A 14,923-nucleotide genomic window follows, 5' to 3' on the forward strand; every position below is an offset into this window, starting at 1 on the left:
TTTTAAAATACATTATAATGTTTTTTCTTTAACTAGCGACTATCTATTCCCATATGCTAACTTTAAACAGAAACAATTTGAAATTGATGTAACGGTATTTCATATTGCTATAGTTTTCCCTTATGTGGAAAGAGGAGGTGTATGTTGCTGATGATTGCAGGGACTGAATTTTTAACAGTTCACTCTACCACACTTTTATATTGCTGTGTATACATTTGACCTTACTAAGGACAGGTACTTCTTAATGCAGCATTTGTTGCTGGAAGCACGTATAAAACCAGTTTTACCAAGCTATTAATTTATGCTGAGTAAACTTTGATTTCTACTATTTTGGCAGTATATTTCTCTCTTTTTTTTCTTTTTTTTAAACTGTAACACTCGAGTGCCAATATAAAAAATTGCCATTAAATGGCCCTAAAAAAAAAAACCCTCCCCCCCAACATACACAGATGCACACCCCAGTTCTTGCTAACTGCATCTTGCTAGGTTCATCTGACATCACATGTAGCAAATAAACACAGTTCTTAGAAGCAGAGATAAGAAATTACTTTGAGATGTTTGACTGGAGCTTTTTATTTAATGAGGAAAACAGCTGTTTCAATAACTCAAAATAAAAATTGCTTTCACAGGATCAGTACCACAGTCTACATTTGTCTTGAAAGTATTTATTGAAGAACTACTTTGCTGTCTTTATATAAGGCTCAGATGTTTTCAAGTGGAATCTTTCTACTCTGAGGATGTCACTTAAACATGCTGAATGTCTTTCTTTGAATTGAGTTTTCTTTAATCTCTAAACTTTAACAAAACAAAGAAATAGAAAATCCGGAAGATTAGGCTGTCATTATCTCTTGCACTTCATTTGTAGTGAGCTAAAGGGCAAACTAGCTTCTCATCAGCATAAATAGGGTTAAATTATATTAACTTGGGGCAGATGGGCCAGGGCTGGACTTGAGGGGAGAGATCAGGTCCTCTTTTTTGGGGGGAGCCGAGTGTGGTGTTTGCTTCTGCTGAGAGGGTTCCCTTCTGCCAGCACAGACACTGTCAGGCTCACCCTGACCTCTTGCACAGCTGCAGTAGCAGCCAGCCTGGCTTTCCAAGACGTAGGCTTGGAAGTCAAATAGTTTGGTTTGCCACCTGCATCTGTCTGATGCCTCAGGCAGTTGGGCTACAGCCAGAGCCTATTCTGTTCCCATGCACAGCCTGCCTAGGTAAGATGAAACCTGGGAGCATCTTCAGGGAATGGAGCATAAGGATTTTTTTTGGTAGGCTACAGGAAACTGCTTCAGCCTTAGGGCTTTATAGAAGCCTGGGAAATGAGTGCTTCTTAATGGTGTTGGTGCTGAATATTCAATGGGATTACGGGTAGCAAACGAACATGCTCTTTTCACATTCAGGGATGGGTTGCAGAAATTCTTCTCCATACTGCACAGGGAACATAGCAGGCTTCCAAAGAACCACACTTTCAGAAAATCCAATTAGTCTTGGGGGGGGGGAAAGGCTATCTGGTGTCCGGTTTACACATTTTCTCAGTGAAACAGTGTGACTCTTGCTTTTTTTTTCCTTTTTTTTTTTTCCCCTCCACAAAATCTCTTCTTTTTTTGGGAGGGAAACAGTATTGTAAACACAGTGTTAATTCCACACATTGGCTCTAGACCTCTTACTATTATTTTCTGGACCACAGTGTGGGAACTACTTACCTAAAGAAAAAAAATCCACTCTCATTAAAGTATGAAAAAGCATTTAAAGCATTGTAACCCTCATATCCACTCTGTGGTGATACTCTCCCTTGAGTAATGTGGCTCAGTTTTCTGTTCCAAGTGTCGGGAAAGAGATTATAAAGCCCACATCCCCCCCCCCCCCCCCATTTTTCTCTCTTTGTCTTTCATGTAGGAATGTGGGCCTGACACTAGACTAAATCTGTACAAAGTGCATACAGAGCAAGGAAGTGGCATTTCTCTTTGAATGACAACCCAGTTATTATTGATGAAGCTGCATTCGTTTCCTCTACAATGTGCAATCTGTATTCCAGTTGCATCCTTACTTAAATTATTACTTCCCTACCCCTGTAGTTAATATTTTAGGTCTCTCTTCTCGCAGCCATTTTAGGAAGAGGTGACAAGTTAGATTTACTTGTTAATTTATATGATATAGGAGCCCAAGTTAGCCAAAGATTCTTGATCCTGCATTGTTTTGTTAAGTAAAGAGAGCAGTCAGAAAAGAAAACATAGCATGAGTACTTTTACCTTTGCAACTTTCAACTTAGCCAAATGCGTGTTTTGAAGACTGGTACAGATTTCATAGTGATTGGCATAGTGAAGGCAGGAAGTTTTTTTTTTTTTTTTTTTTTTTTTTTTGAACAAGCCTCATCGTACCTGTAGGGGTTACTTGATCAAGATCACTCCTTAATTAAAGCACTAATAAATATCTGTCTGGTGCATTACAGTAGATTTTTAAAGGACATCAAATAAGTTTAATATAACTAAGCATTTAAACATTTAACATATTCATGCATTTTTGTTATGGGAAAGGAATGAAGGTCGGAGAAAACAGGTTTTCAGGTTTTCAGCCCTGAATCTCCAGCATGTTGATCAAGTAACATGCTTTTCTTTAAGAAAAGGTGAGGATATGTTGAAAGAAGTGGTGATTCTAAGCATCTAAACCTGTTCCCTGCTAGCTTCAAGAACAGCAAAGTAATGCAGTCTTGAGTTGAAATCTTCATTTAACTTTATTTTTTTACTGCTAGCAACAACCTACAAGGAAGAGATGCTAGTATAATATGTTTAGAAATTTCCACAGGTTTTGATCAAGTATTTTTTTTCTGCAAAGTTGTTGGTTCTGTAAAAGCTTGTTATGTATAGCTTTCAGAGCAATGAGGATCTAATTGCACCTTGAGTTTCTGTCAGATACAACTTAAGAAAGCATAGTCCTTTTGAGAAACCTTATTGAATCAAGTCTGGTTTGTGTATTTATAAAAGACAAACTTACAGCTTCAAATATGACAGTGATGTGAGTGGTGTTAATGTATGTGCCACCAGTTTTACTAAGATACAAATAGGCATCCCAATACTAGATTTCTTCCAGCATATAGTGTTTCTGCTTTCATTTTTACAATAGGAGAATATAGTAATTTGTTTTAAGAATAATTATAATTTCAGGTAATGCGGCAGGCATCAAATTGCATCCCCTTATTTCTAAAATTTTTTATAGCCTAGCATTTGTCATAAAATTTTTGTGTTGGCACTTACCTGCATTGAAGGTTCAGTTTAGATATGTGGAGACATATTCTCAGAATGTTGTAAGCTATCCCTAATTTGCAAAACTTGCGTCGTTTCGTTTATCACAAAGATTAAATCTATAATTACATTGGGTAGCATAAATGAAGTTGAAATTAATCTGTGATCCTAAATGTGGTTTAGTAATATAAAATATGTAACACATATTTGAATTTTACCAGACTAATTTATAATTTGGCATTAGCATTAAACAGCTGCTACCTTGAAGTGTATCAATTTGCTATACACAAATTTAAAAAAGAGTGGGAAATAGTTCAGACACTATTTTGTCACCGTCTGCACTTTCTCCACAAATTACAAACATGTGGAACTGCCTATTTTAATACTAGTTTTCTTGGGCCAAGAGGTTTTCATCTTTGAGAAACTCCATGTTACAATTTACCTACCCCAAAGGAATCAGATGACAACCTGATTTAATATAACTCCAGATTTAAAGTAACAATATTACAATATACATTCCCCTTTTATATGTTGTTTTAATGTACTATATATGGGTTGAGGACATTTCTCTGTAAACGTTTCCAGATGAAATATATCATCTTCTAGATGCACAGATAGGCACAGTAACTCCAAACTAAATCAAGAACTTACCCCTGTGTAAATTAGAATGACAAAAATAGACAGATGTAGTGTATAACTTCCAATGAGCTTTTATTTTTGTATGCAATTACCAGAAATTATATAACTAGAAGACTGATTCAGCAATGAAGCTGAGTGAAATTGCCAATAAGAGGTTGGTAAATACAAATTTTGCATATTGAATTTTATTTAAGCAAATTACTTAGGTGTATAGTTATCTATCTGTCTCTGTCAGATCTCCAGAAAAGACTGTGGACTGCATTGCTTAGCTGTTAAAAAAACAAAAACGTAAAGTCTCACTGAAATCTACTTTTTTTAAAACTGGCTAGCCATTATAGACCCCCAAAACTTTCAGCTAGCCCCAGACCACTGAAATTTGGTCTGAAGTTTTCTATTGCAGCCCCAGGCAACTAATTTACTTAACAAGAATTTGTTTTTAATTTGAGTATATTGAGTCTTGAGCTCTTTGTTCAGCACTGTTTTCAGGATTGTTTTCCTGAAAAAAATCCGGTCTATCAACACAACATGCTAGGGAACACAAGTGGTTGGATAATCATCACCAGTAAGCTCACCTGTAATTGCACTGGCAATGGATTTTAAATGGGATGATGCTTAAATGCATTTTACAGATGTGAATGCACATTTATCAACTGTTAGTACATGTGGGTAAACTTCCCTGTGACACATCAGTAAACATCAGTCTCCCACCTCACACACATGCCTCCTGATTTTTTTTTTTTGTTGTGTTTTTTTTTGTTACCGGTTTATATGCTGATGTAGTTCATCTTCACAAATCTCATAAATCTTTGCCAAGTATGTCTCAGGAACATTTGGAGTTACAGAATGCATGGATGAGTATGGGAACTAATACTAGAAGTAGCAAAGACTTGCACTAAAACCGACAAGAGAAATCTAGAGGAATGTTGAACCCATTAACAATGCTTTTCTGTAGGAAGATCACCCTTGTCAGACAATTAATAGCAAATATCATAGTTTTCCAGAGTAACTGTGTAAACTCTGCTGCATATATCAGTTGTGAACTGTTACTTCCCTCTTTGGAATCAGGGGAAAATGCTTTTGAATTTGGTTACAGGACTTGATTCCGTGGTCCTGTAACCCCATCTAATTTGGGTATTCCTACTCATCGTAAACGGTACCTTATTTTTTGGTAATCACAAGTAAGCTATAATAAAATGTGTCTGTACAGGGTACTGGGACTACTGTGTAGCACATTGCCTTAACAAGAAGGAAATAAAAACTTTGTTGGTTGTAATAAAAACACTGAAAATGGGAAGTTGGGCATAACTCAACTAATTCAGAAGCCCTAAAATAGAAGAAAAAAAAAAAAAAAGAGGTTGGTTTAGCTAAGTAAGTAGGCAGATAAGAGCTGGGGACTTGATTTGGTCAGAAGTTTACAACAGTAAACTCGCTACCAGTGTACTTCCACCTTGTCAGTGGTAGAGAAATATAATATAAAGGCAAACAGGTTTTCAGGTCTTCCAGAAAAAGGATCTGCTATAAGCCATAACAAGCTGAACTTATTGGGTGATGTATCTCTATTTGTGAGGCTTTAGGTGGTGTCATGTTAGGATGCATTGAAACAGCCAGTGAAGTCTTGTAGACTGTGTGCCAATTAAAAATTGAGCCAAGCACACCACTATTGTGACTAGCTTTGTCACGATGCTAGGAAAAAAATCCATCAGTGAAATTCTGCAAATGTTTGCTATGGTAAAAAGAAGCTATATCAAAACATGAATGCCAGACATTAGGGATTATGTTAGCTGACAACTTGCCTGCTCTTTTTTGTATATGTCTGAGATGGCATGGTTATTACGGCACTTACCTGGCATTTGAGAGCTGGAACTCAGTTCTCTGCTTTAATGTATCATTACTTGCTTTCAGATGTGTTTGTTTCCTCACATGCTGAATTAAGGTGGCTTGTACGTGTTTGTTCTCATTTCTTTTTCTTTCTTAAAAAGGGTAAAACCTTGAAAGTTATGGAGTATCCTCATATTATCGTAATGGAGGCCAAAAATTTTCCCTGACTGTTGTGCAGACACGGAACTCTTTCTCATTTGTTAAGAGTGTGACCAGGTCTGTTCACTTCCAGAATGTAAAAAATGGTCGTCTTGTTGTGATTATAGATACCAGTCAGCTTTTATAATCTCAGAGAGTAAACCTTGTGAAGCCATTAGAACAGCCTGTAAGATAAGAGACCAATAAAAAGAGATGCCTCAGAATTTCTTCAGAATTGCCTCCAAATCAGTAAATTATTCTTCAGCTTTACTACAGTTAAACCAGTGTGTCATTTTGGCTACAAAGTTGGGAGCTTCTGCCATGAAGGAAAAATTCAGTTTTCACAGTTTTCTGGCCTTCATCTCAGAAGAGTTTTTAAATTGTCTGCAATGGCCTGAAATTAGGAAAGGAACATCAGATTCTCACCTGTATTCAGATAGCCCCCTCTACCTCCCTAAATTCTTCTATGTTCCAAATAATGAAAAAGTGTTCTGAATCTTTGCAAAATCATACATGTCATCTCCCAAGCACAGATTTGCTGAAAGAAATTACTGAACTTGAATTATTTAAATTTATTAACTATTAAACCCTAATAAATCAAAAGTAGGAAATTGAAAAAAGAAGTAGCAGAAATATGACTTCCTATCATATTTTTCCAGACAATTTTACCCTAATCCCTGAAGTCTGAAAATTTAAGGTAATCATCTAACCAAGTATGGTCCAAAATCCCTACAATTGTTGACTAAGCTGTGAGGCTAGAAAAGGTGAATACACCTGGGTGTACCAAAAAACGCTTTTAATAATCTCATTATAAGAGAAACTCCAAGTTCAATCATGATAAATGGTTATAAATTTATCCTCTTGTTCAGTTATGCCAAAGCCGTGTGCAACAGTGGGGTGATTTCTAATATCCTGTATAGCTGTCCCATGAAGCATGCAATATGAAGACCATTAAAAATCTTTCTATGTTCCTCCTCATTTAAGTTCTGAAATAGTCCAAGTCAAGTTGGGCCACCTGATTTTTAAGCAGAAATAGGCGTGTGAATATTATTTTTCATCTTTGGAAAAACAGCGTCAGTATACCCCATTGTTCTTCAAATAGGCATATTTGTAACTGTACCTAGGACAAGAACCCATTTCCTGATTCGAGGTCCATCAAATGTATTTGATAGTTTGTTTCTGACTTAGAGGGTCCTAACAAACTTTACACAGTTTAAAAAGAAAAGGAGAGAACCTTTTGATTTGCATACATGGATTATTATCAGATGTTAATATCTCTGGGCCTTTCTGGTTTTGACCAAAAGACCTTGTCCTGGCTGACATGCACAAGTGGATTTCTATCCTCACTTTCTTCAGCTCATGTTTTTCAGCCGCTTCTAAATGGATCATAGATACCTCCACAGCTGAACATATCTATGCTTCCTCACTGTAATAAGATGCAACTTCTCCTGTTGAGCTCTGGCCCTATAATTGTGTAATCAGACATCAGAGTCTGATTGTCATAATTGTGTGCCTAATTTGCATTCAGAATTACCAAGATTATGCATGTCAATTAGGTATTTGAGTCTACAATTAGATATTGCACATTCTGGTAATTGCACATGGAAATTAGGCATACAGTTGTATGCAAATGTTTGTGCACACAGTTGGACAGATATCCAATTCAAACTCTAGGAAACTCAGATATTAATCTACAAGCGCTCCGATAGGACAGTAAAGAGAGGCTGAGATGAACCAATATTCTTTCTTGTGCAGTTTATTACTAAAAAGAGCTATTTGAGATGTAAAGATTGAAAGATGCTTTTTGACTCACTGAGACAGGGGACTCCTGCTTTCCGGCATCTGTTTGATTTCTGAAAGTTATTGAAAGTGGAGTTGAGGTGTTTGTTACCTCATTCCAAAATCACTTATTCTTTTTCTTTAAATTGATGTTTCAGTGGTTAGTGTCCTGCCCTGATATTTTTTCACTCCTAGTAGGGTTGAAATACACTTTTCTGTTTTGCAGTGCTTTTGTAAGGGACGAAATTATTGAGTGGCAGTTGGAGACACATGCGGGCAACTTGTAGAGAAATTTTGAGAGTGTAGTACTAGTGTGAAACTTTGGTTTTCTCATACACAAAGAATACAATGCTTTTAAAAATGCCTTTTCCAGTAACAAAGGGGGCACTATAGCATGACTGACAGGGCATTGCTTTACTGACTGGACATGTGAAATAGGAAAAAATGAATGTTTGGAGATTTGGATTTTTTTCTTATCAATTTTCCTTAAAACAACAGCCTGACTGATAATAGTTGTGTCAATAATATCCCCTTTGAAGTCAGAATAAGGTACCGCTCTTTAAGAGGGTAAAAAACCAGTCTCTATGAAAGTACAACAGCACATTTTGATTGTTTAATAATAAACATCCTCAGCTAGATGTAGAGCGAACAATCTGAGAAAGCTATTCTTTGTGCTGCCTGTAAAATGAAACATGATTTCTTTCGGCATGGATCCAATTAATGCCACACATCCAGGGCATCTGTTATGATAAAAAGGGAAACAAAGAAATGTAAATTTGCATGTTGTTGTGTGATTTTTTCCACACATATGGAAAAATGTGGACATATGTCTACACAGTGGACCTACAAAGTGGCGAAAATCTCAAAAAAACCAAAGACAAGACAGAGAATGGAGTTGGTTTAAAAAACAAATCAAAAAACCCCATAAACCCCCTCTAGTCAAACAAAGACCAAACCACACATGCATTTTAGTTATTTAATCCTTTTGCAGAATCACCTTGTAGCATCTGTTCACTCTGAAGCCTGGAGGCAGAAAACATTGATTTGTTAAAATTCATAGTGCATGAAATCGATTTTTAACATTTTTACTATTTTGTATCAAACAAACATCACTATTATATTTCTTCATATATCAACAGTGTATTTTTCAGAACCTGTATATATATAGCTATGGCAAGAGAAAATATTTGTTCTCCTGACAGATCACGTGAACTGAATTATATACTAGATATTATACTGTTTACTAGTAATTTTTAGTAATCTGTTTTTTGCTGTATGTTCATACTTGATAATGTATATGCATTGTAGTAAACATTCCACAGTACTTGTCTCTGAAATGTTCAGAGATTTTATAGACTATTGTGGGTTTTTTTGATACCAAAATAATTCTAGTTTAATTATGAAGCAGTAATGTATTCCAAAGAGAAATATGATTTGTAATAGATATTTATTTTAATGTATCTGATTTACAAAAAGGTAAGATTAGAAACTTATTTCCAATACAAAAATTTGGCTTTATTGATTTTCAGAGAACTCCTCTGTTCCGGGGTGAATCCCTGTGTTAGTAGGGAAGCATCTGTGGTAACTGTAAACTAACCTTAGTTCCATGTATCTGGGAGAGACGGGCTGTGAGCATAGGGCTGCTTCAGCAGTTTGAAAACATCTGGTCAACACATAACTTTGATGTTATGAAATTGTTTTTGACATTGATGAAACAATAGTAAACTGCTTGTTTTCCACATTTTTTAACTGTTAACACTTTCTGTTTAAAAATATCATCCGTATGTAAAACTGGTTTTGCTAAGATGTTTCCTGGAGAATTTTATAAACCTGATATATTTTAGTTTTCAAAGAATTCCAATGAACAGTTTTAAATCTGTATGAACTTTACTTATTTCATAAAAAATGGTTGTATATTCTGAGTTTCTGAAAAGCCTTAATGACTGTAACAGTCCTGTGCTGTAGTTAATCCTTTTGTATATGGACTGATGGCATGTGTATTAAAGTCACCCTGAGTACTGAAGTCTCTGAATCTGGCTGTTGGTCAGTTATCGTGTTTTGAAATAGCTATGGAAAACACACAGTGTTGTGCTGCTGGCAGTTGAAGTAGCCCTTGTCTGGGAAACTGCCGTCTTTGCATTGCTGCTCTCAATTTCCAGGCCACATTAGTTGAAGTCAAGAATATGCCGATGTGGCTTTTGATCAGTTTGGACCTAAATTTCAGAGATACTTTGAAATGACAAGTTGGATACAGCATAACAAGAGGTTGATGCATTTATTGAATATTTGGGTATTTTTGTATTCATTCTTATTTTCATTATTACTTGTAAAAAATATGAAAGGTGCAGTTCAAGGGACAGTAGTATTTTACTTCTCCTACAAAGATAATTAGTTTGATTTGGTTTTCTTGCCTATAATAATGCTTTAAGACCAATGGACTGATAAATAAAAATTTTCCTCTTACTAACCTATTGAGGTAACTTTTTTATCCAGTTGTGGAGATTGAAATAATGCATCACAAAAGCATTGCCTCCCCTGCTATTTCCCACAACATATGTCTCCATTTTCTTCTTACAAATTAATTATTATATTTTAAAAATGTATTTAAAACAGTAATTACTAGTACTGTGGAGATACTGACTAGTATTTACTTAAGTTAGCTGTATTTAAGTTGGGGAAAAAAGAATCATTTTGCAGTGTAGCCGTATGGGCGTTTATGCTATCCCTGCTTATTTAGACAAACAAGACTGTACCTTTTGGCTGTTCAAAGTATTGAGCTGTGATGAACCACATTTACTAAGTCACTATGAAGTAATTGTTTTCAAAAAGCAGCCCTTTTTTTTGCGGCTTCAGAATTGCCTAGAGGCTAGGATGTAAATGTTCCTGTTTCAACTTACTGAAATTTAATAATGAAATAGGAAGTTATCTGCCTTCCAGTAGACCGCTGTAATATCTTTTTATTTTATAAAATAAAAAAAAAATGTTTCTATCATAGAAAATCAGGGGAGTGAAGTACTTGTTTGTTGATGTTGCATACAATGTCCCTTTATGATAGCATGGTTCATGGCACTGTTTTTAATGATCTATTGCTCTTTCTTATAAACCTAAGAGAATTTGTTTCTCCTCTGAACATTTTATTTTTGGAAAGTAGTGCTAACATTGTTTTGAAAATGTGCTACTTAGTACTTCATAGCTTACATTTTCTCTAAAAAATTACAATTTAATGTATATATTATATAGTAGTCCTATATTTTTGTTGAGTGTGAAATTTGTCAAACTTCTGACATACCCAGAGAAATAACGTATGTTTAGAAAGAGGAAAACATAGGATGAATTCTGACCTGCCAGCCTCTAAGAACTGCTTGTTATAAAATTTTACACATGCTCATGGCCAGCAAGTATGGCAATGCATAATTGATGAGACATTTAAAACTGCAAAAACTGGGTTTAAGTGTGACTGCACAACATAATACTGAAGATAGTCACATATAGCTAGCAAGTGGTTAGCCCCGTCTTTCTTCTTTTGTAGAGTAGTTCTTTATCAATCTAAATATTACATAGACATTGATAAACTGCATTTAAATTGCAATGGCCTAATGATTAGGGTCTACCATCTTTTAGGGAGGGATCATAACAAAAAATAGAATCTCAAAGCTAAATTTAAGAAAGAATTATTTTTATTAAGTAGCAGATCCCGAAAACCTAGAAGCTGAATAGTTAGAAATAATATAAAAATTACTATATGAAGTGAAAAGAAGATATGGATATCCCTAAATAGAAACCCAAACAAAAAAAACAAAGGAAAACTATTTGATTGAATAACTAGCCAAAAACATATCTCGTGATACCTTCGCATTATTATTGTTCTAACACATCCTTACTTTAGTGTGACTTCAAGAGTCAAAAGGACTAACCAGGAATTACTTTGGTTTATGAATTAGTGTATGCAGTCATTTAAGCTTAAGAAGTAAGCTTAATCACTGATATCAACATGTATATTGTAATAATGTACTGACAAATAAAACCTTCTTGTTCATTTTTCAGCATTTCAGGGAACACCTTGACAAACTTTTTGCAAAAGGAATTGGAATGCTGGACATTGCTTTAAATGAAGCTTTCAACATGCTCAATGAAGTAAGTTAATGCTTTTCAGATCTATGCTGCTGACACGTTTCTTGCTATTTAGCAATTACTGTCAATTCGAAGAGAATAAATTAGAACTCACTCAAAAATGTGATGATAGTAAAATGTTATCTATGGAACAAGAATATATATTCTATATAATCTATATGTGGTGAAAGATGTAAACAAGTTTTCATTGTTATGTATACATTTTATTAATTTATATTAATGTATTTTGTGTCTATATATACAGCATACACCTATGCATACATGTGTACATTAAATAAGGTTTATTTCAGTAGCTGTTCTAGGTGTTAAAAAAATAAAATAAAAAATAAAAATTAAAAATAAAAAAATAAAAAAATAATAAAAAATATGCAAATTTCGCAGTTTAGATTGTTCATTTTTTCTTTGGAAGGGCTAACGTTTTAGGAATGACAGGACTTTGTATATTCATAAACACTTTGACAATACACGCTGTTATTAGAGTCGTGAAATGATTGTTCGTTATTTTGACTTCTGGCATGACAATTATTATCTCTTATAGCTTATATAAAAGAAGTTATTTGAACACTTTTGTACTTCTGTAATACTCTTAAGATAGAGGGAGAAATGTAAAGCTTTGTCTAACCAGCTCAGAGGTATTAATATTATTTTAACTATTTATCTGCCAAAAACATGAGGCCAACTTTCTGATAACATTCCTGTGAATAATGTCTATAAACAGGAATGCAGTCTCCAGAAGATGAACATAATGATCATGGAGATAATCTAGTGCAGGGCATCTAGTTTCCCTCCCAGACTCCACATAAAATCAGTGTAGCATTCTTAGTTGTCCAGGAAATTGCCCTTCAAAGGATATTTTAATTAAAATCAGACCCATTGACTTTGCCCGAAATGCTTTTCCTCACAAGGTGCACATCAGTCTTAGTGGTTATCATGAAATGATTTTATGTAGTGTATTTGAGAGATTTTTTGTCATTTCTGGCAAAGGTAAAATATATTGTCATGCTACGTATTCCAGCAAAGAACAATTTTAGCAATATTTGGATTTGGCTGACTATCTGCTTTCTTGGGAATGTATATTGGAAAAAGCAAGGAAAGAAAGGAGAAAAGTGAACAGTAGTAGTAATGAAAGAGAATCAGTGCGAGGGAGCAAACCAATGAAAACAAAATGCACTATCAAATATTTCTTGTGAATGAAAACCCTAGGTGGTGTGGTAGGACTAAAGCCATTGCTTACAACCTCTGTTAATATCAGTTTAGATACAGGGTTTCTGTGAAGGAGAGCGTTCACTTTTTTTTTAATAACTGATTACAAGCAGATCTCTAAACTAATGAGTACTTGTAAAATTGTAAGCTGCTGTATCACAAAGCTGCAGCAAAGTTCATTAAGCAAGATAGATGTAGCAAATGCCATTGTGAAGGGCTAAAACACCAAATATGTCGAAGGCCAGAGCAGATACTGGGCGGGAAAATGTGAGGTATTTCGGTTAGCCTCAAGACTGAGGAAAGCAGGAAACTGATTAAAAACCCCCAAACACTCATTTGTGTCCAAGTGCCAAGAGCCCCAAGATGAAATACTAGCAATCAGTGATCAATGAGTCCTAAAGAAAACTTAAACTCTTATCTCGGAACATTCCCATTCTAAGACCTGGAATATTAGCTGTAAAGTTATTTCAAAATGATGACACGTGTAATCCTGTCATGGTTTAACCTCAGTTGGCAACTGAGCACCACACAGCCACTCGCTCGCTCCCCCTTCCCCCCCACCCCTCCCACCCCCTGGTGGGATGGGGGAGAGAATTGGAAGAGCAGAAGTGAGAAAAACTTGTGGGTTGAAATAAAGACAGTTTAATAATTGAAATAAAATAATAATAATGTAATAATAATAATAACATACAAAGCAAGTGATGCACAATGCAATTGCTCACCACCCGCTGACTGATGCCCAGCCAGTCCCCGAGCAGTGGCCCCCCCGGCCAGCTTTCCCCAGTTTATGTACTGAGCATGACGTCCCATGGTATGGAATGTCCCTTTGGCCAGTTTGGGTCAGCTGTCCTGGCTTGTGCCCTCTCCCAGCTTCTTGTGCACCTCCAGCCTTCTCAGTCGGTAGAGCACGGGAAGCTGAAAAATCCTTGGCTAGTGTAAGCACTGCTCAGCAACAACTAAAACATCAGTGTGTTATCAACATTGTTCTCATACTAAATCCAAAACACAGCACTGTGCCAGCTATTAGGAAGAAAATCAACTCTGTCCCTGCCGAAACCGGGACAAATCCCCACCCAGCATTTTCTAAGGCAAGAAAATGAAAATTTCTATTTCTATGGATTCTTTCAGAATGCTCCATCTTGCCCAAAGTTCACTCTTTTTAATAGGAGGCCAAACCCTTGTTCTTTGCATCTTGTTGGTAACCTTTGAACTGCATTAGTGAGTCAGCAAAAGTGACGAAACACCTTCCAACAGGACGAACTCCTGCTAAGTGGTGGATGTTACAAGTACGCATCACGAGCCTATTAAAACATTCCCTATAGCCTTCTTTTGAAGTTAATAATGGCAGCTTAAGATATGATTGAAAATGCTTTGGTGTTTCCAGAAAAGCTTTCTTTTTATTAAAAAAAGAAAATATTTAAAGATTAGGCATGTATTCTTCTTAATCATCTAAACAATTAAGAGGTGAGTTGATGCTGATTTAGAACCCCTATGTGTAGTGGAGGATTTCTTGTTTGTTTTGTTTTGTTTTTTTTTAGTGAAGAGGGAGGTATCATCTAGAAAGGCAGAGCAACATCAAATTCCTGTCAGGTGAATTAAAATCATGTGGACTTTTAATTGTTAAGTAACCTTTAAGATAGATTGTGCAAGGTCTTCTGTTGCTTTGAGGTCTTCAAACAAGATTACTTAAAGGCTTTTAAAAGCTTTTCCAAAGCAACAAAAAAGGGAGACTGCAATGCGATTCAAGTGCAAGATAGTGATTTGATGCCCAAATTATTGGGTTGAAATGTATGGACTATGGTTTTTAGATGATCAGTTTCTTCTACTGAATGTCTGATGATGTTATGATGAGAACGTAGTTCCTTGTGTATTTAGGCATTCTAGTTAGTCTACAGATAGAAATTAATCTTGTATGATATGGT

The 14,923-nt window shown here is 35.5% G+C and overlaps 1 protein-coding gene across 3 annotated transcripts in view; it reads left to right on the plus strand.

Moving 5' to 3' along the window:
* CACNA2D3 (calcium voltage-gated channel auxiliary subunit alpha2delta 3) overlaps positions 1 to 14,923 on the plus strand; it is a 479,723-nt gene that overhangs the window by 222,248 nt on the left and 242,552 nt on the right. For all 3 annotated transcript variants that reach the window (XM_076346275.1, XM_076346276.1, XM_076346277.1), the window contains exon 10: positions 11,712 to 11,801. In XM_076346275.1, the coding sequence (XP_076202390.1) occupies positions 11,712 to 11,801 (90 nt within the window). The remainder of the gene's footprint in view (positions 1 to 11,711; positions 11,802 to 14,923) is intronic.

The sequence above is a fragment of the Aptenodytes patagonicus genome, chromosome 8, assembly GCF_965638725.1.
Source record: "Aptenodytes patagonicus chromosome 8, bAptPat1.pri.cur, whole genome shotgun sequence".
Taxonomy (NCBI): domain Eukaryota; kingdom Metazoa; phylum Chordata; class Aves; order Sphenisciformes; family Spheniscidae; genus Aptenodytes; species Aptenodytes patagonicus.